The sequence below is a fragment of the Apiospora aurea genome (genome assembly GCF_038362705.1).
Source record: "Apiospora aurea strain CBS 24483 chromosome Unknown utg000001l_segment0_segment0, whole genome shotgun sequence".
NCBI lineage: Eukaryota > Fungi > Ascomycota > Sordariomycetes > Amphisphaeriales > Apiosporaceae > Apiospora > Apiospora aurea.
Window position 1 is genome coordinate 6,295,674 of NW_027117388.1, and position 25,336 is coordinate 6,321,009.

At 54.8% G+C, this 25,336-nt stretch overlaps 14 protein-coding genes across 14 annotated transcripts; 5 read left to right on the forward strand and 9 right to left on the reverse strand.

Moving 5' to 3' along the window:
* Positions 1 to 513: 513 nt before the first annotated feature.
* PG986_001907 (uncharacterized protein) lies at positions 514 to 1,010 on the forward strand (the record flags this gene model as incomplete). Its single annotated transcript, XM_066838129.1, has 2 exons — positions 514 to 601; positions 709 to 1,010. The coding sequence occupies 2 exons, from the start codon at positions 514 to 516 to the stop codon at positions 1,008 to 1,010; spliced, it is 390 nt and encodes a 129-aa protein (XP_066707022.1).
* Positions 1,011 to 2,098: 1,088 nt separating this feature from the next.
* PG986_001908 (uncharacterized protein) lies at positions 2,099 to 3,382 on the forward strand (the record flags this gene model as incomplete). Its single annotated transcript, XM_066838130.1, has 4 exons — positions 2,099 to 2,281; positions 2,422 to 2,520; positions 2,591 to 3,026; positions 3,120 to 3,382. 4 exons carry the CDS (start codon positions 2,099 to 2,101, stop codon positions 3,380 to 3,382), a joined length of 981 nt encoding a protein of 326 aa, XP_066707023.1.
* A 1,349-nt stretch (positions 3,383 to 4,731) lies between these two features.
* Positions 4,732 to 5,541, reverse strand: PG986_001909 (uncharacterized protein; the record flags this gene model as incomplete). The annotated part of the gene is made up of 1 exon (XM_066838131.1): positions 4,732 to 5,541. One exon carries the CDS (start codon positions 5,539 to 5,541, stop codon positions 4,732 to 4,734), a length of 810 nt encoding a protein of 269 aa, XP_066707024.1.
* Positions 5,542 to 5,951: 410 nt separating this feature from the next.
* Positions 5,952 to 7,355, reverse strand: PG986_001910 (uncharacterized protein; the record flags this gene model as incomplete). Its single annotated transcript, XM_066838132.1, has 1 exon — positions 5,952 to 7,355. The coding sequence occupies one exon, from the start codon at positions 7,353 to 7,355 to the stop codon at positions 5,952 to 5,954; it is 1,404 nt and encodes a 467-aa protein (XP_066707025.1).
* A 1,043-nt stretch (positions 7,356 to 8,398) lies between these two features.
* Positions 8,399 to 8,824, forward strand: PG986_001911 (uncharacterized protein; the record flags this gene model as incomplete). The annotated part of the gene is made up of 1 exon (XM_066838133.1): positions 8,399 to 8,824. The coding sequence occupies one exon, from the start codon at positions 8,399 to 8,401 to the stop codon at positions 8,822 to 8,824; it is 426 nt and encodes a 141-aa protein (XP_066707026.1).
* Positions 8,825 to 9,844: 1,020 nt separating this feature from the next.
* PG986_001912 (uncharacterized protein) lies at positions 9,845 to 10,558 on the forward strand (the record flags this gene model as incomplete). The annotated part of the gene is made up of 1 exon (XM_066838134.1): positions 9,845 to 10,558. The coding sequence occupies one exon, from the start codon at positions 9,845 to 9,847 to the stop codon at positions 10,556 to 10,558; it is 714 nt and encodes a 237-aa protein (XP_066707027.1).
* Positions 10,559 to 10,683: 125 nt separating this feature from the next.
* On the reverse strand, positions 10,684 to 11,439 carry PG986_001913 (glycoside hydrolase; the record flags this gene model as incomplete). Its single annotated transcript, XM_066838135.1, has 1 exon — positions 10,684 to 11,439. One exon carries the CDS (start codon positions 11,437 to 11,439, stop codon positions 10,684 to 10,686), a length of 756 nt encoding a protein of 251 aa, XP_066707028.1.
* A 30-nt stretch (positions 11,440 to 11,469) lies between these two features.
* Positions 11,470 to 11,952, reverse strand: PG986_001914 (glucan 1-3-beta-glucosidase precursor; the record flags this gene model as incomplete). The annotated part of the gene is made up of 1 exon (XM_066838136.1): positions 11,470 to 11,952. One exon carries the CDS (start codon positions 11,950 to 11,952, stop codon positions 11,470 to 11,472), a length of 483 nt encoding a protein of 160 aa, XP_066707029.1.
* Positions 11,953 to 13,546: 1,594 nt separating this feature from the next.
* PG986_001915 (uncharacterized protein) lies at positions 13,547 to 14,188 on the forward strand (the record flags this gene model as incomplete). Its single annotated transcript, XM_066838137.1, has 3 exons — positions 13,547 to 13,711; positions 13,777 to 13,909; positions 13,980 to 14,188. 3 exons carry the CDS (start codon positions 13,547 to 13,549, stop codon positions 14,186 to 14,188), a joined length of 507 nt encoding a protein of 168 aa, XP_066707030.1.
* Positions 14,189 to 14,579: 391 nt separating this feature from the next.
* PG986_001916 (uncharacterized protein) lies at positions 14,580 to 15,059 on the reverse strand (the record flags this gene model as incomplete). Its single annotated transcript, XM_066838138.1, has 1 exon — positions 14,580 to 15,059. The coding sequence occupies one exon, from the start codon at positions 15,057 to 15,059 to the stop codon at positions 14,580 to 14,582; it is 480 nt and encodes a 159-aa protein (XP_066707031.1).
* Positions 15,060 to 15,862: 803 nt separating this feature from the next.
* Positions 15,863 to 16,750, reverse strand: PG986_001917 (uncharacterized protein; the record flags this gene model as incomplete). Its single annotated transcript, XM_066838139.1, has 1 exon — positions 15,863 to 16,750. The coding sequence occupies one exon, from the start codon at positions 16,748 to 16,750 to the stop codon at positions 15,863 to 15,865; it is 888 nt and encodes a 295-aa protein (XP_066707032.1).
* A 539-nt stretch (positions 16,751 to 17,289) lies between these two features.
* On the reverse strand, positions 17,290 to 18,360 carry PG986_001918 (uncharacterized protein; the record flags this gene model as incomplete). The annotated part of the gene is made up of 1 exon (XM_066838140.1): positions 17,290 to 18,360. One exon carries the CDS (start codon positions 18,358 to 18,360, stop codon positions 17,290 to 17,292), a length of 1,071 nt encoding a protein of 356 aa, XP_066707033.1.
* Positions 18,361 to 19,886: 1,526 nt separating this feature from the next.
* PG986_001919 (polysaccharide deacetylase) lies at positions 19,887 to 21,125 on the reverse strand (the record flags this gene model as incomplete). The annotated part of the gene is made up of 3 exons (XM_066838141.1): positions 19,887 to 20,291; positions 20,353 to 20,575; positions 20,659 to 21,125. 3 exons carry the CDS (start codon positions 21,123 to 21,125, stop codon positions 19,887 to 19,889), a joined length of 1,095 nt encoding a protein of 364 aa, XP_066707034.1.
* A 540-nt stretch (positions 21,126 to 21,665) lies between these two features.
* On the reverse strand, positions 21,666 to 23,933 carry PG986_001920 (cellobiose dehydrogenase; the record flags this gene model as incomplete). Its single annotated transcript, XM_066838142.1, has 7 exons — positions 21,666 to 21,971; positions 22,067 to 22,299; positions 22,374 to 22,565; positions 22,622 to 22,715; positions 22,778 to 22,899; positions 22,969 to 23,841; positions 23,888 to 23,933. 7 exons carry the CDS (start codon positions 23,931 to 23,933, stop codon positions 21,666 to 21,668), a joined length of 1,866 nt encoding a protein of 621 aa, XP_066707035.1.
* Between the last annotated feature and the right edge of the window lie 1,403 nt (positions 23,934 to 25,336).

Consider the following 25,336-nt stretch of genomic DNA (forward strand, 5'->3'; position numbering starts at 1 on the left):
GTCGTACCTTCGGGACATGTAGCTTGGTATCTCTCGTATCATCTGCAGCAAGTCCCGTTTAGGAAACTAGTCAGCATTTTGTGTGCAAGGCGTTATACAAAACAGGGTGTTGTTACATATGCCATTGGCTACAAATTCATACACAGCAAAGAGTTTGAGCTTAATAGCCACTTCAAAGTAGCTGGGGCGTAATATAATTCAGCTAAATTTCCCGGATTACTCATTACCAGTGCCAAATATCGCTCAAGAAGTCTAAGAAGCCTCCCTCATCTACTACGGTATGGTCAATCAGAGCTGAATGAAGATGACTTATCGATATCGACACAAGTAAGACACGATTCCGCTGCAACCGACCGGACAATCACACCTACTGGGCCAGAATGTTCTTGAGTTCTGTGTGAAGTCCCTACATACGCCACCGGCGGTTCATACAGTGATCCATTGGTCACCTGGCCCATGGCGGTGTTAAAGAGTCAATCACTTACGAGCTGAGGGCATAAATATGGTTAGACCATGAGACGCCATGCTGACAATGTGAGGGCTGGATTCAGCCGCAATCGGAAGAAGCAATTCGCATTCTCGTTGACACCCTATGAGAAGGGTATGGTCTGGAGCGAGGATCGTCCATAAATGGGGACGAGTCTCTCTTGTCATGAAGAAGGTCACCACAAATCAGATCAAGAGTCCCTAGCCTCATTATATAACAAGCAACACTCAGCGCCCACTCCAGGGCGGCCAATGCTGCTGGCGCCAACGACTTCTCCGACACCACTCCCGTCCTCGACTCCGCCACTGGCGCCTGGAAGGCCCCTGTGCCTCTTCAAGAAAAGGGGCAGCCCAGCGTGTCCATGTACCAGGATTTGGCCAAGTGGTTCGCCACCCTGGGCGTTCCGGCCGGCGCGGTTGACGAAGCGGCCACTGAAATCACCAGAGGCATCTTCGTCGTTAATATGGATCCCCTCGTCAACGGCCAGATTCATTCCGCCTCGTGCCACTACACGCCCCCCTGATGGAAGCTTCACTCTCGACTGTGGCCATGCTTTCTACCATCTTCCGCTCGGCGCCACCAGTCAGGACAAGTGCTGGCACAGCTCCATCTACACCATATTTTATCCCTCGAACACGCATCTTGAGGCCAAGAGGACGAAGGGTGCCGTCCCGACCACTGTCCTGAATAAGCTCAAGCCCGGCTCCCCGGTCTGGATTGTCAATGCCGTTATCAACTGGGGCAACGCCTCCGTGGCCACCGCACTCCACGGTAAACTAATTCAGGCACTAATTGGGGTTGATACTGGAGGAGACGGTCTCAACGTCGTTTCTAGCAACCTGTTGGGGGCGAGTCAAACCATCCAGATCCAGGGCAGCCTGAACGAACGATAACCCTTCTACCCTGCACCAGTCCCTCATCAGCAGTGCAGCGAAGGTCCTTTCGAAAATGCTAGTACCCCCAGGTGTTGATCACACTGGTGGCGTCCTCGATACGCCGATCCCCCGCCATGGAATGCCTCTCGTGGTGCCTGAAGTGAACGTCACCGAGAGTCGACTTGTCTGCAAGCCCGAACTAACCAAGAAGATGTGAAATAGTGGAAATCCGATAAGCCCACGGTCATGGCTGTTTGTACCTAGCTCGCCAGGTGCAAGTTGTATTATACGGCACGCCTGCTCCAGGAGTTTTCCAGGGTCAGTATTTCCTGGAAGTCAAATATTAGTGTGGGACGGACTGAAAATGGTCAGCGGTAGTTATTGACTTGGCTTCACTTGCGTTGGACATGGGGTGGTGTTGTTAGGCTTGCATAAGTCTATCCGTAGAGTGATACTACCTAGCTAAACCGGTCAATACGCCATGGATATCCACGAAGAAGACTTCTGGCGGTGAATGGCTGATAGAGTCTCCTGATATTATGTGGCCGTATACTCTCATTGTGAGTCAACGTGATATTGGATGACTTGGATTCGCCTGGCGTGACCGCCAGTGTCGATGTCGGTCGCCCGGTCTCAATAAGCCATTTATTTGTGCTGCACCAAAACCTGGTGCTTTACTCCCCGGGAGCACTGCAGTGCGATTGCAACGGCGACTTCCATCAACTCGATATCGACCATGAACGCAAGCACGCCTGAGGCAGAGTACGTCGACCAGTCGAGAGCAACGGAGCTCAATGTCTTTTTCTCCATCCCCATCCCACTCACCGTCCTCACCACTGCCCTAAGGCTATTTGTTAGGTTGGCAATCACCCCCAAGGGCACGCTTGCCATCGATGACTACCTGATGTTATGCGCCACTGTGAGGGTTGCAATATATCTGGCCGATCCTAAACATAGGCTAACTCGGCCGTCCAGGTTGCTGCAGTTGCAGTCAGCGCAGTTGGTCTGGCCTTTGGTAACTATTGACCTCCTTGTTTCGCCACTCTCCTGTACAGAAAGATGGGTATATGGACTGAGTCTCCCCGTAAAGGACCACCATATGGATATGGACGCCATATGGAAGCCGTCTCGTCGGCTGATTACAACACATTTGAGATGGTAAGCAGTGGCCTGGTCACACCATCAGCCTCGAGTCCTTCCTGAGGAGGCAAACTCTAACCGACATCAGGGCAACTATATCTTCTCTCACTGCTACGATGTGGCCATAGCCACGACCAAACTCTCCGTTCTGGCCCTCTACCATCGAATCTTCGTCATACCATTCTTCCGACGCCTCGTTATCCTCACTTCTGCTTTCGTCGTGGTTTGGTTTTTCACAATGGAAGTCATCCTGCTGGTTGGGTGGCACCCGATATCGAGCTGGTGGACGGGCGAAGGGATCGATCCGATCCATTTAACCCGCTTTGCATACTATACCAACATCACCAACATGGTCGCCGACTTGTGGATCTTCGCCATGCCTATACCCGTCCTCCTGAACCTCCAGACCGGCTTGAACAAAAGGATTGGGCTATGTTTCTTGTTCTCGTTCGGACTGGGAACGTGCGCTATCAGCGCCGTCCGGCTGCGATGGGTCTTCTCCATGGCATCTCAGGACGTTACCTGTAGGCACCCCCTGTCCTCTATGCTCCCCTATATTCGAGGTCCACAACGACTTTCATAGGCGAACGCTACGTATGCTAACTCACCCGCTGCAGGGGAGGAAGTGCCTCTCGGAATACTCTCGGCCTGGGAGGCCTGCATGGGTGTGCTCTGTGGCAACCTTCCTGTGGTGTACAAGGCCCTGAGGAGTTTCTGTGCTCGACTCGTCTCGGTCCCTCGAGGTCCTTCGCAGGACCAAGTCGCACTACAGCATCAGAGAGGCTCGAAGAGTAGACCGGACGAGTCCCAAGATGGAGAAAGGCTTGCCGGGGAGTGGGTGCGCTTGAGAGGAGGACTTACGAACATGGAGACCGTCTAAGAGATTACAATCTTCCCTGATTACCACTAATTAGCGTCAACAATTACCACAATACCATCTTATTCTAGAAACGAGGATGATGCTGCAAATAAATGCTTATGGTGAGTCTAGTGGTAGGTATTCTAAGCAGAGTCTGGATACCTTACGAGTTAACAACATAACCCTTTACCCCCTTTTGCGCTCGGTTCCAAGCGGGACAAGCACAAGTTACCAACAAAGAGTATCAAGAGTGAAGAGTACATACCTATACGATAAATTCACTGTTATAGTATACCTGTATTATGCTCAAGCATCCCCTCGTAGCAATCGACCGATGTAAAGACTGCTTTTGGACAAATAAACGTTACCGGAACGTCATCTCAGTTGCATATGCCCCGTGAAGTTTAAGTTGGTTCCACCTCAATATTAAGAGTCAGGTATGAGGTCTCCAAGAAGGTTGACTCAACAAGTCCTGCTTTGATGTTGTCTGATCCAGTCCTGAGGTCTGAGATGCCTCGAGGGATGTAGCCTCCGGCTCCAAGAGGGGGGCCGGTGATCCTGCCAAGCATTCTGATGACAGACTGCCTGGAAAGTAGATCCGTCAGGTTGGGATTCGAGCTGTCCAGAGACCGGCCACGCAGCCAGTTATAGGGGAAGATGGTCTCCGCGGTCACGGGCCAGCATCGTATAGTGTCCGACTGTGGGCCATGGCCCACGACGCCGCAAAGTATAGCGCAGCGGTATTGGCAAATGTCGCCTTCCGTGACGGATAACCAGATAACGGAACGGATTTCCATTCCGGGCACATAACATAAGACATTTGATAAGCTAACAAGCCCTTCGTGTTCGTCGGGTGTAGTGTATCCGAACCCATAATGCGAGTTGGTGCTTTGCGTGATGGCGCCAAGCAGAATGGCCCGGTCTTGCCACTGGCCGACTCCTGGGCGGAATATTGTACCTATTCTCATATACGGCTGGTCCCCATCGTATAATTGGATTGTTTGCCGCCTGCCGTGGGTAAACTCATGACGCCCTGTAGACAAATATCAGCATTCGCCTCTCTATAGGAAGACCAAATCCCTGCCGGTACTAACCAAAATGGGGTGGAAACGCTCTGGCAACGTTGCCACTACCTGGATGCACTAGATAGATAGCATCCCACTTGTATCGACACCAACCATCCAGATACCTCGTCAAGAGAAGACCCGGGCGGGTTATAGTTGTCTCCCCTATCCTGACAAAGCATTCGAGACAGCCTATGGCGAGCTCGTACGAACGACCAGGGCGGGTTAATGGGCACAGAATGAGGTCTAGGCTCAAAGCAGAGCCGGATATCTCGATGCTGTGCGTCGGTGAATGGTTGCTCTTCACTATCTCCAGACCAAAAGAGAACGCTTCGGGCCCATCGTCAAGGATGGACTTGGCGCCGTGCTGATATGCGCTAGTATGGACTGGTCGTACGAGGTCTTCAGGATCTCTTCTTGCAGCCTGCGAAAAGCCTTGGCCCGCCCCTCGCCATATATAAGTGGCATGCTGACGCCGAAGATGCCAATCATGCTGTAAGCGAGATCTTCTGGGCGAGTTGTCACCCGCTTGGCGGCCCAGCCCATCTTTTTATGCGTGCTGTAGCTGTCTAAGAGCTGTCTGGTCGAGTCCGGCAGTCCCCTTTGGTGCTGTATCTGCTGAAGGAGCTCAATACTTATGGAGGTCATACGTGCGATCTGCCTTGCCCAGCTCTCCCGACTGCCCAAGTCGGCCCAAGTCGCGCTGTAAAAGCGGAGGCTGCAGGGCGCGACTAGCTCTTGCAACGTCCAGCCGCGGGTGAACCAGACGCTGTCGAGCAGAGTGTTGGCCGATTGCACGTCCGAGAGGAAGGCGAGGCACATCTTGGCGTCCCGGTACCACGTATACATGGAGTTGATGGCCTCGGTCAGCTCTGCGCTGCTCTTCTTGTCGATGCAGCAGGAATCGATCCAGAGGTAGCGATGGCCCAGGGCCAAGGCCGTGACGGAACCCTGCAGCACCTTGGAGGCCCCCGCCTTGCCCTGCCATTCCGACAGCGGCTTCTCCACATCTTCGACGAGCACTTCATCTTTTGTCCATCTGTGCGACAAGATGGCGTAGGGCGGGGGCTCGATGAAAAGCTCCAACTCGAGGGTCAGCGTATTGATCAGTCGCATCAGAACAGCCTTTGTTGTCGCGTATCGGAGACGGCGTGGAACCGAAATAGCAGGCAGCAGCAGCCCTTGGTGTAGCCTCGGTCAACTGGAGCCAAAAGGCCCGTCATCGTCGCACCCGACGGTGGCGGGCTGTGTGGCAGGTTTCCACCAATGGAGTCCGCCGGAGCGAGATATCTACCTTGAACGGGCTAGTTGACACTACGTCACTTCATCGGGCGCATTAAGATCGATAGGGTATATATGTCGCGACCTCCGAGTATTTTAATTGAAGGACAGCTGGCTGACAATTCATGTAGACCGGGAAGTAAAAGGGACTCCAACTCCTTGACACATGCCCCCAAATAAGATCGAATTTAATGCAAAACAAAACCTGAAAATAAACGGTATGTTGTCAATACCAGCATGCAATATTAGAACAAGACATCATTTTCCGATGGCAAGCCGAACATGAAGCCTAAATCATTGGGCAGCGCTTCATCATCCTCAGTTGACCTCCCCCGGGAATCGTGCTCCTTATCCGCATTCTCCTCAATCGCAGTTCGACAAGGAATCCCCGGCTTCTTTCGGTCCTCGATCGGTGGCCACGCTAGAGCACACAGCGTGGCTGACAGTTTTACCTCGTTGATCATGGCAATGACCCAGACAGCCATCACGGAATAGGGGAGCGTAAACATCCGCGGAAGTGGTAAAATCAGGAACATGATCAAGAGAAACTCGATCACGGCAGTTGTGCGCCAGAGGCCCCGGTCTTGCAGTTTCCTCATCGATGTCGAGACGTCGTACCGGATCGCATCCAGCAGCGTCGCGTGCACAAAGCGGTCCCATTGCTTCCTCCTCTCCGTCATATCGAGAACATCCGCGCGCAGCTTCTGCTGCCGATCCATGCCCCTCAATCGATCCTCCCAAAAGGGCTGAAGGCTGCCTTTGGCGCCGTACGGCTCCCGCATGCAGAACGTGCGCCAGCGGTGAATGGCCTCCAGGGCCAAGTCTGGGTCCACGTCGAAGTACTCCCTGTGATCATTCACCTTGCACACGCAGTCAAAATGGTACCTGTGTCGGGCCAATTCAGCGTGTACCAGACCCTCCGCACGCTTGCACAGACGGATAGGTACATGACCTGGGTCGTATTGTCCCCGGATGAGACTGTGCTGGCAAACGGTGAAGATGTTCTTCTGTCGTTTGTCTGTGGGCCCCGTGGTGAACCCTATCTTCCAGATCGTCTTCTCGGGGGACTGGGCTGGATTGACCTCGAAGATGTAGTTGCTACCGTGGGCCTGTTGCCGTCTCTGCTTCTTGGTGAGTGGCTTTCGCATGACCCCTTTTATGTTTTCGTCGACGCTCGCGGGGCTTTCCGATAGGTGTATGGTTCGCTCGCTTGAGGGCCGCGAGGTAACCGATGAACCACTGGGCTTTCGTCTTCCAGGTCTACTGACAACAGGGTTGGCGGAGGCCAAATTGGGTGCTGAAGCAGATGTGGCATTAAGCGAGTGCCTGGAGGGTGGACTTGACAAAGCTGAGGATGTGCCGGCCTCAGACGCAACAATGATAGAGTCCGAAACAGCAGCCTTTAGAGTGGGAGGCTGAGCTGCTGCATGAACAGAAGAATCTTCATCGTGAGAAACACTCGGCAAAGGAGTAGTCACGCATTGTCGTTTGTGGACACGGAGTGATTTAGCACGCTTTGCCGATGGAGACGGGCTTGGAGGAGGGGTATCTCCTGAGAGAGCCACAGACTTCTTCGAGCTGCTTCGCGTGTGCGGCGGCGTAGGGAGCGCCGGCGAAGTCTTGGATGGTGTGCTGGGTAGGTTCTCCATGGTGAGGGTCTTGAATTGATTTGGGACAGGTCAGGAATATTGCAAGAATGAGTTTGGGATGTTATGATGAAGACACAGGTTCGATTTTGATAGCGACATAAGTGACTTATATGCTCGTATTTGAGGTTGCGAGTCTCTTGTCTGCTCAGCGCCGATAGTCGTTTAACCGCCGGGCGGCTGTCGGCGACAGGGGTGCCGCTGCAGGCACAGCCCGAGGAGGTTGCAGGTAACGGCGACCCAACCAGGAGGGCATAGCCCCGTTTCAGTTATCTCAGCTCTTGCAGAAAATGCAACCATCAGTAAGTACACTTCAATGCAGTTTACCCTCGTTCACAGCAGGTACGCATGGGTTGATTAGGTGGCTCATCCCACGGCCGGGTTTGCAACATGGCCTCGACATCGATTGACCAGCAGGTCGGCGGCCTCTACGCCAATCCTGCAATGCTCTCGGCAACGATGATTCGCCTCCATTCTCGAAGAAGATGGCCTTAAACCAAGCCGGATTGACTGGGAGTGCACTGGAAGCGGGCTTGGAACTTCCGCGGCCATCGCCACGGAGGACAAGCAGATGCGGTGTAGCAAGTATCTAGGCCTAATCCGACTATTCAGTTACGACTGCTTGGCATACCACGACACGATTCAGACGGAGCTGAACATTGCATCGCTCTTTCCCTGGCCGTAGTCCAGCGCTCAACCGGAGCTCAACATTCTCCTCGGTTATGCTTTCGTATGCCCGTGGAACATCAATGCTCTCGGGCAACACGGCCCACAGTGCCCTATCTTGAGCGCATCGGATAAGGACAAGAGATAGAAAAGTCAGTTAGACATGTCGGAGAAAGAGATGCTTGAAAGGTAAATATTTTGGAAGACAAAATATGTATACTAGCTGAGACTCCGCTGAAGAATACTTGATCTTCATCTGCAATCTTGCCCATTCTTTGTTTCCTTCGCTACCTTCACGCTTCCTAGGCCTGCGGCAATCCTACGAATTGCCAATAATGCCTTGGGCCGCTTCTTTTATTCCCGGTGTGGATTACCGCACTATGACCATCATCATGTATGGTTTCTTCTTCGTCGTGGCCATCCTCCATGCGACCTTCTGGGCCATCGCGACGCTCAGCAGACGGGATAACTACTGGACGCGACACAGGGCCCGCGCCACCGCGACGTTCTTGTTCCTGTTCGTCGTGTTCACCGCCGCCTTCCCCCTGGCCATGGTGGGGGTCGTGCTCTACATCGCCCTCGCCATCTTCCTCAAGTTGATGGTAGTGCTGCTGCATCTGCCAGCCGCCGTCCTGGCAGGCTTTGCCACCAGGGACTGGACCAGGTTCCGCCGCATGGAGGAAGTTCTCCAACTGCCGCTCTTGGAGTTCGATTGGGCGCCATATGACGCAGAAGATATGGATGCCTTTCTCGGCCGCCAGAGAGAGCTGGAGATAGTACGCACCCTGCCGGTATACCACCTATAATTGTTTCTCACCCCTCGTCTATCGTCAAAGTAAGGGGGAAGAACAGCAAGAGCCTCTAGAGACCAATCCGAACGCAGTTTACAGAGGTATAGCCCCTCGGTTGCACTATGGTGTATTGGCAAGAGGTTAGACTGGGGATGATAGCGGGAGTAGATCGACTTCCTACCGGGACGCTTCTATCCGCAACGAGACGTGCCTCGAGGTACACGATGGCAGGAACAAATTGGCCACAGGCACATGGGATAGGTCAAACAGTTATACAAAAGGAGGAAATTTGCGGGACACGAATCGGGTTCAGATGGGTACACAGGGGAAGACGGTTTCGGGGCGCTCGCAGTCTTGACTCTGGAATTATTTTCACCATTGCATAGCCATCGCTCAATGCATTGTTATGCGTTCAGCACATACTAAATTTCTATCCAACGTCTCAATTTGGAAGCCCACTTGGCGATGAACCGATCCGTACATGTCAGCCAAGTGTAGTTCACTGCCTCTGCTGGCCAGCGCCGGCATGAGTCGAAAGGCACAAGAACTGTACCACACCTCCCACTGCACTTGGCTCGTTTTGCCACTGTAGCAAAAATAGAAAAGAAGAAGTAAATCAAGATGCTCGATGTGCGCTAATTTGAGGCGCTGAGTCCCATGGTCGTCGTCTAAGTTCATTGTCCGCGCGAGTTTTTCAGGAGTATCCGGAGATTTGTTTCTTAAGTTCGGCCTTGTCCTGGAAAGATGACCATGATATGCCCTTCCAGGATTTCTACCCATCTCCAACGCCTTCATGATTGAATGCCACAAATGCTTTCCTACGTGCTTCTAGATCGTTTCTGCTACAACGCTTCCCAGAAAGTAGACTCGATTACCTGTAATCCATCGAGATCCGGCATGTCACCTGGCACATCACGAGTTCCGATTCATTCCATGCGGTAACAAAGCGTTGGCGACCCTGAGCGTCTCTATATTTTGGCAACCATCTCATGTGGAATTGGTTATCCCCCCTTTACCTCTGCTGCCCTTCAAAACATGGCCCAAGCCGAGCCTCCGGGCTGCATCGAAGTCATCGTCGGCGGACCACTCGTGCTCCTTACACTCGCGAGTCTCTTCAGTCTCATTATTGCGGGAGCCATCGTCTGGACCGTGATATGGCTGGCCATGAAACTCGTCGCCCTCGTGCTCGTGCCGCCGGCAGCCATCCTGAAAAGGTGTTGCGGCCTCTCGTTCGCGGAACCCGCGCTTCACTGGGTGCTTTCCTTGAGGTGGGATTGGTGGGAACCTCCACCGAAGGCCAAGCCGGCCTCCCATGGGGAGCCCGGGATACCTCTACAAACCGCAGCAGCAGAGGCAAACGCGCCGCCTTCGCCTTCTTCGCCGAATAATCAAGCGGATCCGAACAATACGCCGATGGACCGGGACCTGGAGCTGGGACTTCCCGAAGCCGATCCTCCCGGTTATACGGCGTTCGAAATGGATATCACCGACTCGATTCACAGCGCTGAGGCTGTTCCACCATACCAGCCTTTCTGCTCCGACGGATCACCCCCCCCAATACGAAGAAATCGAGTCTGGTCGATATGTCTGGGCTTAGTTGTACTCCTTGTCAGTCTTCCTTCTATATTACTGGGCGGAACTGGATGGAATATTTTCCCGGAACAAGGAAACGGGCGCAGCATCCGCAGGTTGGATGCTAGTTTGGATGGAATTTACGAACACTACGATGGGCACGTACCTTGGGTTTAGGTACAATACAAAGGGAAATTCGGGGTTGATATCACTGCTGAGGCCAGCGATGATTCTGGTGTAATATAACTACATTATTTTGTCTCTATACATACCTAGTGCCAAGGACAGACTAGCACTTTCTCCTAATCGCAGAACCCCGAAGCCGACTCGGGATCCACCAGTCCGAGCTCGAGTAGACCCTTGTGGCTCCAATAGTCCTGCTTCGTCCCCTGGCCCGCGACGGCCTCGTCGCTCACCACCTTGCCCGTCCAGTACGCGCTCCCCTTGGTGTGCTTCCCGAACGCCGCCAGCCCCGCGCTCAAGATGGACTTGCGCGCGTCCAACGAGTTGTTGTAGAGCGTTTCGATCGCCCACTCAGCCGTGAACACGGGGAACTTGTGGTCGTCGGGCTGGCCGCCGCCGGCAGCCTGGGCGTCGGCGCAGATCATCTCGGTCACGTTGTTGGGGCCCGCGGGGCGGCCGTTGAAGTAGTAGTAGTGCACGTCGAAGACGATGTTCTGGTCCGGCGTGAAGTTGCCGGCCCAGTAGCCGGGGCCCTTGAAGCCGTCGTTGAGCATGACGGGGGTCTGCGGGTTCACGGCCGCGACCCGGTCGAGCACGGCGCGGTAGTACTTGAGCAGCCATGCGGACGCCTCCTCGCTCAGGGACGACGGCAGGCCGATGTCGTCCGGGTTGTCCATCGGCTCGTTGACGGGCTCGAGCGTGAAGGACCCCGGCTGCCCGGATTGCTGGATGAAGTCGAGCACGGCTTCGACCGTCTTCATCGACCACGCGAGCGCCGTCTCGTTGTACCACCAGTCTAGGCCGCCCACGCGCTCGCCAATGGTCTGGTTGTTGACGCCGCCGGGAAGGCCGTGGAGGTCGAGGATGACGTGCATGCCATGTTTCGTGATGGCGTAGGACGCAATCTATTGGAGACGGGCAAGCTGCTGGCCGTGGTAGAGCTCGCTGCCGGGCAGATCGATCCAGGCCTGGTACGTGGTCGGGATGCGCAGGACCTTGAGGCCGCCCGAGGCCAGGACGTCGATGTCGGCCGTGGTGAACCAGGTCGAGTAGCGCTTCTCGAACACAGGGCCGCATTGGTCGCCGAGGTTGGCGCAGCACGTCCCCTCGTCCACGACCTCGACACCGCAGTTGGCGGACCACCACTCGGTGTCGATGAAGGGCTCTTGGATCAGCCAGCCGCCGAGGTTCACGCCGTCGCCTTTGAATGTCTTCCAGTCCAAGTAGTTTGCCCGCGGCTTGAGGCTTGCTGCTTGGGCTCGGGCGGCAGAGGAAACGGAGGCAGCGGCTAGGAGGCTGGAGAGCTGCATGTTGACGGTGCCGGTGACGACCAAGGATTGAGATTGAGAGACTCGGAATCGGTTGGCCGAGGTCCAGGGGGCTTGCATGACTGCTGCACCGGCCTGCGATACTTGGCTCTTCTTGCACTTGTGCTTGGTGATGAACGAGTCCAGCGGTCCCCCACCGGCCTCACGATTACGCCAAGGGATCGGCATATACCGTGAACGACCTGGGGCCCCGGATTTGTGCGCACATGAATGCGGAGATAAGATGGGTCGTTGGAGATTTGGATGCTGGGTTTGACGTTGGGGAACATACACACACATGTGCGCCTATTGGGTACTGTCCCGAGGGCCTGGTAAGGACTAACGGTGTTGGATGTAGGGGAAACAACATGCTCTTCTTGATTGCCAATCACATTCTGAACAGTGGAGATGGTAGCTTCTGTGAGAACTGAGGAATCAGATTTACAGGGATTGAAGCTGGGTTTTACAAACGTGCAACATTTCCTTCCGTTCCCGATCGCGCGAGCCCCCACCCAAGGCAATTGGAATCTTGGAAAACTTGAAAGAAAGATCTTTGCCAAGTCATCGTCCAAGACGGCTGAACAGAGGCGACACTGTAACATTAGCTTATTATTACAGTGTCGCCTCTGTTCAGCCGTCTCCAACCCCCACTGCCGCATCATCATCACCCGACCTCGTGTTTTTTCCAGGTTACCTTTAGTGTCCACACAAGGTGGTAACTCTACCTACCCGTCTTTGCCCCTACTGCAGGGAGTTCCGGGTGCAGGCGCGAGCCGTCGCAGATCAACCATGCTTATTGCAATGTTTCACTTCTAGTTGTTTCGACAGAGGAACTCATCGATGTCAGAGACGGCTTTTCTCCTTCGCGTGGCTGCTGAGTCGAAACACCCAGGCTTTTTCCTATTTTTAGACGATTGTTTGGGCACTCTAAGGATACACAACAACATGCCCCTATTTCGACTCGCGTGGGGTAGCCCATACGCTTTCCCTTTTGCATATGGATGTCCGCGGCGCAAACCTAGAGCTTTCGGCCAATTACTGCGACATTAATACCGTTGGAAAACTTCGCCGCATCAGGCCCTTGCACGGCTTCAGCACCCCCGAGTGGCCTTTCCCCAATCCCAGGTGCCTCGGCATCGACGTGCCGGTGGCTGGCATAAAGGGTAATGTTCGGATGGCATGCTTCTTAACACGAAAAGCTACCAGCCCTCAACGTCGAAAGCTTTCGTCGGACGAAACACCCGTGCGCAGTTAGACTCCAGATAAGCATATTCATCTGACAATTAGAGGAGCAAATCGCCTTCTGGAATCCAGACAATCCTATCAAACCTTCAGGCGCACCGCTCTGACAAGAGTGCAGCTTTGGCTCGTACTCGGCGGCCGTGGCGCCTTCCGGGGGTAAGCTCACGGTCCGTTTCGGGACCGCGAGTCAGATGATTAGGTCATCGTTTTGCCCCTGAAGTGCGACGGCCAGCGCAAAGGAGACGCCTTGAATGATGTACGATTCTTTGGAAGATCGCCAAAAGCTTGAGTCTGGCCCGCATTCGAAGGGCCTTTTCGCATCGGGTACAAAATGAGAGCCACAGCCCAGATGGAAAGGTTCATGGAAGCACCGTCATCTCTCGACACCCTTCCTACCAAGCTTGAAGCCATCTGCCTAAAACACACAAACAATATGGAGAAAGTCCAGGTAAACATCGACGCTCTCGAGCGGAAGCTGACCAAGGCCAACAAGATCGCCGCCAAGGGCGAGAAGATGAAGGTTGGCGATGCCATCAAGCTCGGCCGCAAGTCCCAGTCCATGGCCGCGACCATCAACAAGGGCATGAAGGAATACGATGTAAGCTTGACTTGGCCCTCTTGTCCTCTTGTTTATGAGGCCAGATTATTGACAAAGGACGCCAGGACACTGATCCCACGCCCCAAGAGAGCCAGGCGATGCTGACGCAAATGACGCGCATCGTCGAGTTGACCGAGGAGCAGGTCAACCATCTGATCGGTGCCTCGGGCTACCTTAAGGACAAACTCCACGTCGGCGGTGAGTCCTCTTTACATCTTCGGTGTCACAGCCAAATTGCTGAACAGTTCTACTAACGCGACGATACCAGGATTGGTCAAGAGAAACCTCATCAAGACTTCCGAGGCCAGCGAGGCGTTGTCTCACCTGATGGTCTCGAAAGCGCCCCCGGAGCTCAAGGCAGAAGGCCAGGCCTTGGCCAAGCGACGCAACGTCGCTTTCGATAAGGCATTGGCCGTCTACGGCAACGCGACTGGAGGTGACGATCTCGGCAACGACGGCGCCGATGATTCTGGTTAGGAGCTGGGGGTTGACTGTACGCAATAATCGCTGGCTTCCGAGTCTGTTAGGACTAGGTACATCCTTACGTAGCGGAGCGGCGAATAATTGAACATGAAACTCGGGGCCTTGGTATCAGTCGCTTCAGGGGATCATTGGCATCACAAACCCATATCTATTACTACATTCGCTTCAATAGTAATATCCTCTTTGGACCTCATTTGATTACATGTTCTTAGTACAGTCAGTAAAACGCGCCGTCTGTGTCCAATTGTATGATATCAAACGTATGAAAGGGGCAAGTGCACATTCTTTAAATAAAGGAGCTTAGCTATGCAAAATGCAGAACGAAACTGAGCTAACTTAACTTGATACTATTCTGCCCTCCCCGGCTCTTCTCTTTGGGGGGATATCACTGTGTGATATGGCCATAGATCGTGCCGGCATGGTTCTCGATCAGCCGCTTCAGCTTAGAGACCAACAACGCCCGTTCCTGCTTGCCGGAACAAGTGTAGATCTGGTTTGCGTACGCCGAAGCCGCCTCTAGGTGCCGTAGTATTCCGTCGACATGTCTAACCAGCCACAGCCACTCTTCCTCGCGCTTACGGGACGCGTCTTCGGTGCCGCCGGGAGCGGACCGCATTGCCCTCACCTGGGTTTCCAGATGCCGTAGCTGCACGGCCACGAGGTTAGGTTCTTGCGCGAAGACGTCGAGGGATTGCTGGTAGTTCCGGCGGTCCCTTTGCTGCCGTTGCCTTAGCCCTTTGGTGCGTTGGCAGTCTTCTTTGAGCATGGCCCAGTAGAGCTTCTCTGTAATGAGACCCGTTAGGCTCCAGTCCTCGCTCACACGCAGTATAATGTGGCTTCCTATGCGTTTTTGTAGCCTCTGCATCCGCAGGTTAAAGGCTTCCACCCTTTCTATCTTCACCGCAATCCTCGACAGCAACATGTCACGATACCTTTCCCACATATTCTAGGGTATCATCTGGACTGCGACAGTAGTGTTCTCACAACAGGCCTTACGTGTCTCTGACTGGTCATCAGAAGCTTGATACCTTGATGAAGGATGCCAGCTGGCCCCTTTTAATCCCGTACTGTCTTGGTTCTTTGTCCCTGTTCTCGTTATGTAAGCCAACGTCCCTTGGAGCCTATCGGTGTTGCACTTCGAATAGATGAATATCCAGCAGAAGGGCTTGGAGCTTTTGACTGAGAAGGGTATTGCATACCTTTTTGCAGGTGCGCCTCGGCGCTGCTCGTGTTTTTGTTGCAAGCTGCTAATCCATTGGACCTCGACATCCTAGAGACAGCAAGTTCGGTTGGCAGTTTCGACTTTGAGTTACTTGGTCAGGACAACAACAATTTGGTGATGATGATTGGTGCGTGGTTTTCGGTCTGCAAACCAAGAGACTAGGGCATTTGTTTCAAGCTGAGCAGTGGTTTAATAGGTTTTTCTTGGATAAAGAAGATGACTATAGCATTGTTCAAACGCCACCCTTACAAAGCTGACAATGGACTTGACAAAGTGACAACAAAGCCATGGATCCAAAGCGACCCAGATCACCGAAGATTATTCTCCCCGTTTCCAACCCCCTTTCCATTTGACAGCCAAGGACAAACTTCCAAAGACATAGTGCTGGGACATTGATAGCCAAGACAAATTTCCAAAGTAACCTCGTATCTTCCGCCATCGCTCATTCAGATGCCAAGATCGTCCGCCCCCGGCGATCCCAACCGATCCTGCACGATTTCGTGCTGCGCCGGCAACTCGATATCCCCGTCCGACGCCAGGGACGCCCGGCCCGCATGGCTCGTGTCCGTCTCCCCGTACTGATCCAGCATGTCACCCGCCACAGGCTGCTTCCCCTTTCCAGCAGCGTCTCGTCCCAGGCTGCGGCCTTTTCCAGCCGCCATCGTCCCTCTGTCCCGAAGATCCGACGCCGAAAGCGGGTTGTTCCCCGTCCCGTACGGGTCCAGCAGCCAGGCCTCGCCGTTGAAGACCTTGGACGGCAGCGCGGCGGCCGTGATGTGGGGGACGTGATGGCGGCTGCCCGTCGTGGCCTGTTGAGCCTGGAACTGCTGCGGTTGCTTCTGCTTCTGCTTCTGCTTCTGTTTCTGCTTCTGCTTTTGCTTCTTGTCCAACTTCGGGGCGACCTGGAAAGGGTGCAGGTCCCCCTCGGCCTGGCTATCGTCCGAAACCGTCGCGGCCTCGCTGCCCATGGGCGTAGACCCGACGCTGCTGCCGGTTTGGAGGGCGGCGGCGAGGGGGTAGGGGCGGAGGAGGCCGCTGTTGCCGCCGTTGTTGTTATCCTTGCGGATCTTGTGGGCCATGGAAAGGGGGAGGTTCTCTGCACCGAGATTCCCTGAAGAAAGACCCTCGAGAGGATCGCCGTACCGGGCGCCGTGGAGCGCGAAGTGCATGGGATCATGGCCGCCTTGCTGTTTCGGCATCTCGTCAGACATCTGCATGCCCGAGCTGGATCGCGGAATGCTCGGGTCAGTCACAGTCTTGGCCCCTTGCGGTCGTTGGGCCTGCTGCTGCTGGCGCTTGCCAGCGCTGCTCTTGTCGGTCTTTGGGTTATCCATCGTTTGTGGCCTTGATAGTCTGTTACCAAGTATGATATGATGAGGGGGGGGGATGATGTGCAAACGTCCATCCCATCAACCCAATGGTCAGTCTGAAGCGGTTTAATATTGACGGTTTATTAGAGTTCTGACGACATCCGACCCCCATTCGCGGTTGACGGGAAGTGACGTTTGGAGCCCGTCATCCCCTCGCAACCACTGGTCTATAAGTACGGATTCGTCCAAACTAGACGCATCTAGTCGCGATATTGAGTTTGGTTGAACCTGCGTTCCCTATTCCGGATGGGTTGTGATCGTTTCCCCGCACATGGTTGGAGGGTAGATTTCCAGCATGGCGGATGTTGCCGGCGTGTTCTGTAGAGAAACGGAAGTTTGACATCACTCCCGAAATACTCCACGGTTACATCCACATTAGTTGGTGTATCTCAGGCGAGATTAAACATGAACTCTTTCATTCGAGGGGATTTATGGCCATATGACCTATCTATATAACTACTAACGCTCTCCTGAATCAATACCCTGCTTCGCCGTTATCCTTATCAAACAATTTCCACGTCCGACTTTCCAGTCGCACCTCGGCCGCCCTCTTTCGTCGCGGCCGGGTTCATCATTAGCCCATTGCTATCCTCGCCTCTGACCTCCTTCTTGGCCTGCCTCTCCCACTCCTCCTGGCTGTGCGTCGCGCGGATCGTCTCGACGCTGTCGGCGGGGCCGAACGCCTCCTCAGTTGCGACGTGCAGACCGCCCTTGCGGTAGTCGCCGGGCCCGTTGGCGCCGTTGGGGACGTGGAAGCGGCGGTCGAAGCGCACGGCGGCGTACAGGGCCGACACAATGATCTCGATGCCGAAGTTGAGGGTGTAGTAGCAGGCCTTGTGGTGGAACCAGGCCGGTGCGTTGGCGGGCCGCAGGTCGAAGTTGACGCCGATGCGGAAGCCGGCGCCCAGGGTCAGGAGCAGCGAGGTGAAGAGCAGTAGCTGGACTTTAGTCCGGAAGCGCCCGGCGCCGAACTTTTCGATGGGCCGGCTGTCGCGCCGGGGCGTCAGGGAGGCGATCAGCACGGCCGGCGCGGGGATGAATGCCAGCAGGGCAAAGAAGACGCCCGCGAACAACTGGACATCCCGGTCCAGGCGGCGGGCGTTCATGTCGAGAGTGTAGAACGAGTGCACCGTGCAGATGATTACCATGACAAGGCAAGCGACGACGCAGAAAACGAGGAAGCGGAGCACCATGTTTGTGGCGGTGTGCCAGCCGAAGGACGGGTGGTAGGCGCGCACCATGCGCTGGGCGAAGAAGAGGTTGGCGATGAACAGGATGATGACGCCGGCTTGTGTCAAGATGTTGGCGGCGATGGCGATCCGCACATTGGTCGGCCGGCAGGCCCAGACGATGCGCATGGTGAGAGCCGCGGTCCGGGCCATGGACAGACCGAAGAGCATGCCGGAGAAGACGAACTTATGGTCCCGCCGGCGGTTCTTCTGGAAGATGGTCATGTGCACGACGGCGAGGCAGAGGAAGATGGCCAACAACACGGCCGAGATGGGAACATCGACGTGGACGGTGGGTCGGCCGCCGAGGGTCGCATTGTTTGGCAGATAGGGCGGGCCGGACATCTAAGATTCCATGTGGTGTAAGCCATTTTGAGCTTCATGTAGGAAGATAGAGTTTCGGGGTGGATGTGCCGGCCCAGGCATGGGTGCTGAGTGAGACAGCCGTGCCAAGACGGCAAAGGATGCGATGTCAACATACCTCTGGTGGACCGCCCGCTGCTGGCGAGTTTCCGGACGACATGTTCGCCAAGCCAGGGTGATTCGCTCAGTGGCGTCTGTAGCTCCTTGGCTTTTTCTCCCTGGTGAATAAACCCAACACTCCCTGGCAGCAGGTGACGATTCCGTCGAGTGTAAACGGAAACAATAAAAGCCAAGAAGGATGAGTGAGACAAGGGTCCTTCCCAAAGTCAATTGAGTTGGGCAGTCTTTCTTTGATAGACGCACGTCAAAGAGCTAATACTGCAGTAGATCGGATGAGCAGATGACGGAGAGTGAGATAAGATGAGATGAAGGTGCAGCAAGCAGGAGGGTTACAGCTTCGGGAGGAAGGTAAGGCACAAGACAACAGACTGCGCCTAGATGCAGCAGCCGACATCTTGGCTTCTATATACATATCATAGCCGGTCGTAGACTCGTATGGCTGCCAGATCTCGTCCTTTAGCAAAAACCCGGATCAGGTGCCACAGGCGAGAAGGTCGGTCTTTGTCGTGCCAGAATGACCGGTCGATGACTCCATGCTCCAAGGGGGAAGCGCGGGCGACAGGGATTAGACGGCCTGATTTTCCCCCTTCAGCAGCTTCTCACTTCTCAGTGGCAGCAGCAGCATCGGTGGTCGGAGGTTAGCAGGTTATCCGTCAACGCGAGTTTACTGGGTCGAAACCATTAGTAACCAGTCCGGCTGTCAGCATAATGGCCCAGGGCTCCCGCTAGCACCTGCTAGCACCCGATAAAGCCCATGGCCTTTGTCGCGGTCGGGACCGGGCTGCGGCTTTTAGCAGCTTACCTGATGACGAAAGCGGATCTCTGGATCTGGATCTTCGATTTCTCCAGGGTTCCCTGATCTGCCAATTTCTTTGCTTCCATGCAGAAACCCGGAAGACAAGCATATCAGAAAGCTGCGCGGGACACAACTCCGACCGAAGACGATTGCAGATCGGCCGAACTTTGGCGTGGAGAACCGGTGTTAAGGGCGCCATTTACAGGTAAAGCCCAATGACCCCCCTATGCGGCTCGCTGCTACAGTTCTGCTTAGATCCGGCCCAGCCCTTCCCTTCTTGGGAGAGACTTGCTGAGATTTGAAACTGCATGTCACGACAAAGAAACGGCATCGACATGCACCAGAAACCCTTTAATTGGTAATGTTGGATCGTTGTTCCCATAGGTCGCACATTCCGCAGGATTCCCGTGTATCACCGTGGGTTCCTGCACTGCATCACGTTGCATTCGTCTTTACGAGTTGCCCCATACCACAGTCGTGGAACGCGTGTCAACACGGCGTAAAAACATCCAATCAGGAAATCGCCCGAGAGGTTTGTCAATTCCATCTCCATATACACTTCATCTCATGAGTCAGCCTCTCACATGGCCCGTCAATTCGGAAGCGCCAAAGATTCCTTCGCCGCATCCGCCGCCAAGCACCCCTTCTTGTACGGATAGACCGACTTGAAGTGGTCTGCAATCTCAGACCGGGTCGCCACCCAGACCCCCTCTTTACTGGCGATGTACTCGGCGAACTGCTTGAGTGCGGCGAAGCGTCCCGGCCGGCCCACGATGCGGCAGTGCAGCCCGATGGTCATCATCTTGGCCGTGCCCTCGGTTTCGCCCTCCTCGTACAGCACGTCGAAGGCGTTCTTGAGGTGCGTGTAGAAGCCCTGCGGGTCCCGGAACCCGGACCCGGCCACGTGGAACTTGAAGTCGTTGCAGTCATACGAGTAGGGCACCATCAGGCAGCCCTTGGGGTTGGCGGAGTCGCGCTCGTGGGCGAGGTCGATCCACTGTGTGCTGATGTGAGTATTGAGGCAATTGCATTGGTGACGACGACTTGGAAAGACTCACGTAAGGCACGTCATCGGCGTATGTGTCGCTCATCCACTCGAGCTTCTCGCCCATCTCCTCGTACACCTGCGGCACCAAGGTCCGCGAGTGAGGACTGTTCCGACCATAGTACCAGCCCCGAGGCGCATAGCCAGTCAAGGCCTTGAGCAACGTGATGCCCTTCCGAATATACTCCTTCTCCTGCTTGATAGGCATGTCATGGTACTCGATCCACCGATACGCACTGTCGATCGACCGTTAGCAAACTCTCTCTCTCTCTCATCACCGACGACGACGTAGCTGGAAAGGGGAAAGAAGAAGACTCACTGAGATGCGACGTCATGCCCCTCCTCGACACATCGCGTCGCCACCTCGGGCTGCTCCTCGACGGCCTGCGCGACTGCGTACAGCGTGAACTTCATGCGCAGCTTGTTGAAGAGGCGGAACATGCGCCAGAAGCCCGCGCGGCTGCCGTATTCGTACTCGGACTCGGCGTTGTAGTTGCGCTCGTTGACGCGGTACTGGCCCGGCTGCTCCTTGAGCATGGGCTCGCTCATGCCGTCGCCGTGCAGGACGCTTCGCTCCGCACCCTTCATGGATCGGACGCGGTCAGCAAGAGAGAAAAAGAAGGGGGGGGAGAGAGGACGGAGTAGACTTACCTCTTCATAGTTGATCACGAAGGATACGGCGATCTTCGCGTTATTAGGCCATTGGAGAGGCAGTCCCCTCTCGCCGTAGCCCTTGAAGTCGCGGGGATAACCGTAGTCCGGGTGGGAGTAGTATGCTTCTGGCATCGTGATATTGTGATCTAGCTCTCAGGCGCGAAGGCTCAATGAATGTTCTACAGTCACGATGAATACTCAACAAAACTAGCCATATTGGATCGAAACCCCAACATGCCCAGCCAGCTTTATAGTCAGAGTCGCGTCAACTTCACAGATTGGGATGTGCCGCCTTATCGTACATCTTGCCTCTCGCTAATTGCCGTGCCAAGGCATCTGCCTGCACCTCCGTGAAAGTTGGAGTACCCCAGAGCGATATCTTGAAACATCGGCATGCAAATACATATTGTCGGAGATCACCGGTGAAGTGATCAGCAACTATCGGGGACATGATCGGCATCTACACGACATTCGGAACAACATGGCCGTCGGATGTGCTCCGATATCGTGACCCCCAATCTGACTCCGCGAGGCAACGATTGCGCCTTCGCAGCCCAGGCAATTGGCAAAGACCAAGTATATCGCAAATATATTCATTCATTTTGATCATAATTCAAACCACAGAGCATCATCTCGTGTACAGATCAGTCCTCGGTTTCTCAAGCTCGCCTTTCACAATGCAGGCGAGACGTGTCTGGCTGCGCCCTTTCTTCGCTTCGATATGATGGTCTTGGGGAACGGCAACTTCATGATCTTCTCCGCTGCGTGCTCCGAAGCCGCCACGATCATGGCCGACGGGTTGCCCGTCATCATGCCGGGGAAGATGGATGCGTCCACCACGAACAGGTTGACCGTGCCGTACACCCTGGTATTGGCATCCACCACGGCCGTGCCGTTGGGTTGTCGCCCGTCGTCGAGGCCGATTTTGGCCGACCCGATCCAGTGATTGGAGCCGCGAGAGTCCGGCGTGGCGGGAATCTATTGGACGTTTCTCACGTGTCAGAGGACAGCATCATCGCAAAGAGCTGAAGTGAAGGAAACGCCAGTCAGGAGGGGAAACAGGTGCCACTCACCGAGTTGACGTAGTGTGTCGCTGTCTCGTTCGGAGCGGGGCGGATCCAGGTCAGGTTTGAGATCGACTTGAAGTAACCCTGCACTTTCTCAAGGCCAGAAATGACAGCAGCCTTATCCGCGTCATTGTGCAAGTAGGGCGCAGTCGTAGCTTGCATGTTGAGCAGCTTGTTGATAGTCAAGCGCCCTCGCGACTGTGCTCCCGTGCCGAGGTATTGCGTGATGGTCATTGATGCTGTTCAGTAGTTCAACTGGTCAGTCGAGCCATCATTCCCTACAATGGCAATGCACCCCATCCCGTTCACTCACTGTTCTTTGCCCCTTCGACGCGCGACTGCCAATGCAGATGGCGATCGATGCCATCAGTGCCGTGAATGATTTCCCAGAACTGCGCAGCTATTATTAGCTCGTCTACTGTAAGAGAACGACGACCACGGGAGGGTTTGCTGACAATCGGTCCAAGATTGGGTGCAGCCTGGGTCAAGATACCAGTGCGATTTTCTTCGGGATGTTAGCCAGAACCCTGAATATCGCTCCTCGTTTGCGCCGGCACTCACCTAGGTATTGTGTTTTGTCGTCCGCAATCGGCGTATCCCAAGCGGCGTAGAAATCGTAGAACACGACCTCAGGGTGCGCGATCTCGATATCGGTCTACGCAATTCATCAGAAAAGGAGCGGCAGGCATCAGTCACACAATGAGTTTGAAAACTCACTCCAACATGGTCATCCAGGTTGTACCCGACGGGCAAGTTGATCCACTGGTCTGACGAAACCATGGTGCTCCCATCTGTCGAGTTCTTCACCACGTTCAGCTGATCCGCCGGGCCAATGCCACCTGCTCGACATTGTCAGAAATTTTCCCCTTAGTATAGGGGACGCAGACGCCTCTCTCGAGGTATCTTACTCCTGAACAAGACCTTTGCGGTCCCATACGTGCCGGCCGACACAATCACGCGGCCTGTCTGATTTGTCACCTTGATCGTCCCCACATTACTAGAAGGACCTCCGCATTCAATCTGCACCCCAGTGATGTAGTCGCCGATGCGCGTTACCCGGCGCACAGCGGTGTTCATCCACAGCGTGAACTCCTTCCGGCGACTTGCGCTGACCAAGTACGTGGCCAGGGGCCCGCCGCGCTCGGCGTGCTCGAACATGTTGGTGGCGTGGCCGAAGGTCCAGTTCTTCTGGTCCGGGTGGTCATTGGGCACAATGGAAGTCCAGCCATTGGCCGCCAATCCCTTGCTCAGCACGTCGAAGCCCTGCTGCAGGTACAGCTTCCCATCCAGGCTGGGTACCGTAGTGCCGGGGATACGCGCAAATACTCTGTCGGTGGCGCCGACAAGATCGGACGACTTCCACCCCGCTGGCCACGCATAGTCCCAGTCATCTGGGTGCGGCCTCCACCACAGGCCCGAATTGACGGCCGTGCCGCCGCCGAGTAGGCACCCGCTCATATAAGGGAAGTCGTCACAGGTGATGCCGGCGGGGTCGTGCCAGATCTGGTTGCTGAGCCCTGGCACGTCGAAGCGTGTCAAGTTCGTGCCCTCGAGCCAGGGGGCTTTCATGGTCCCACCCCAAAGGCCGGTTGATGGCGGACCTTTCTCAAGCATGAGGACTGTATGGCCTGCTTCGGTAAGACGGTCGGCCATGGGTATGGCCCCCGCCCCGGAGCCGACGATAATGTAGTCGTAAGTCTGCTTCCATGTCGTGGAGTTTGAGCATATATCGGCAGGATGAGTGAAGGCGACATCAGCCAAGCTCGCCCAGGGGTGGGTTACTACAGTGGTCAGTAGGCGAATACAGCAGAAAGATGTCTATCGTACAGAGCACCGCGGCACTGATGAGCCTGCGTAACGATGTGGTCCCCATGGCGAGCTCCGAATTCAGATACTGTCAAGGTACGTATTGGGAGATCAACTCGAGCGTTCACGAGAGTCGATTGCATGGAACTGCGGATAAGTCACACTCACCATTCTCTGGACTCATCCGACATTTGAATAACAGTCAAGTACGGAGACGGAGATATTTGTATAGCCTACCTTGGCAATGGCGTCTCGGCGTCAAGGCCTAAGATGCAACGTATATTGCCTCTGTGCTCCCCAGCCTTGGCCCAGGATGCCTGTGGAGAGGGCTGTATGCAGTCTACCACGTGCCATGGCGGAGAGGAGTCGTGATTAGCGGAAGTGGGCGCGACTGAGGCACCAGGTAACGTGCAATACACTGGCCTCATATACTTTTAATCTGGGTCGACCCAACGAACAGGGAACGGATGCATCCGCGTCCCCGGACCCAGTGGTTCCTCACTTATTAGCCGGCATGGCCAAAACCTGGGGTACAGCAGAGGCACACGGCTGATCCAGAGGGTCGGCTTGCTGATGTCCGGCACAAGTGCCGATGAGCTGATGCCATTGCAATGGTGATGAGATTCGGCGGGTATACGGGCGACCAAGACTGTCCAAAACCTTACCCTTGCCACGCATCATCATGAGGGCATCGATGCGGCAGTCCCTTGTGACGAGATGTGGTCATAGTCGAGTTGAGTGGATAATATCTAGAGCCAGCCAAAGGAAAATATGCATGACGCATTACTGATTCACCATGTTGGCAGAAGAAGGACCTTTTCCCTTTTGAATTTGTTCATGTTGCTCATTTGGCGGTTGAAGATCGCCGTCGGTTGGGTGAGAAAACCAATGTGCGACGAAACATGCCCTGCACGTTCGGCATCATGCATTGTCAAATTCCCGGGTTAGGTAAGTTGTTTGCGAGTACGGCGGCGAAGCATCGTAGTTTCTAATCTCAGTTGGCATCGAGGGAATGGGACTGGAATAGCAACTTTGGTTGGCCTACTACATCTTCAATTGAAAGTCGTCTCCCTCGTATTGAACAGATCCAAGCGCATGTTTGCGCCGGTTCCTCGCCCTGTGGTTGGTGATTTCTCGGGATCAAGCGATCGATTCATGCGATTGCATTGATAGGAAGACAGACCCCAATGGTGATGACGGTTTGATAGGAAGGACTGCCAACTGGCCCCCAAAAGGAAATTGCGGGACGGGTATCAGCTACTAAGCCTTATTTATTAGGGGGCATCCCGCTAGCCCCGGCTGGCCCGCCGCAAGCGGTGAGCCCCTAAAAAAGATGGCAGCGTGCTGGCGTGCTAAGCTAAGCAATTGGCGACCGATCTTCAGAATCTTCCAATTGTCCCTGAGAAGCTCCACTGTTTCGTTCACCGAAACTTTCGACTTCGATCACTCTGTCTGAGACACGTTGGACCA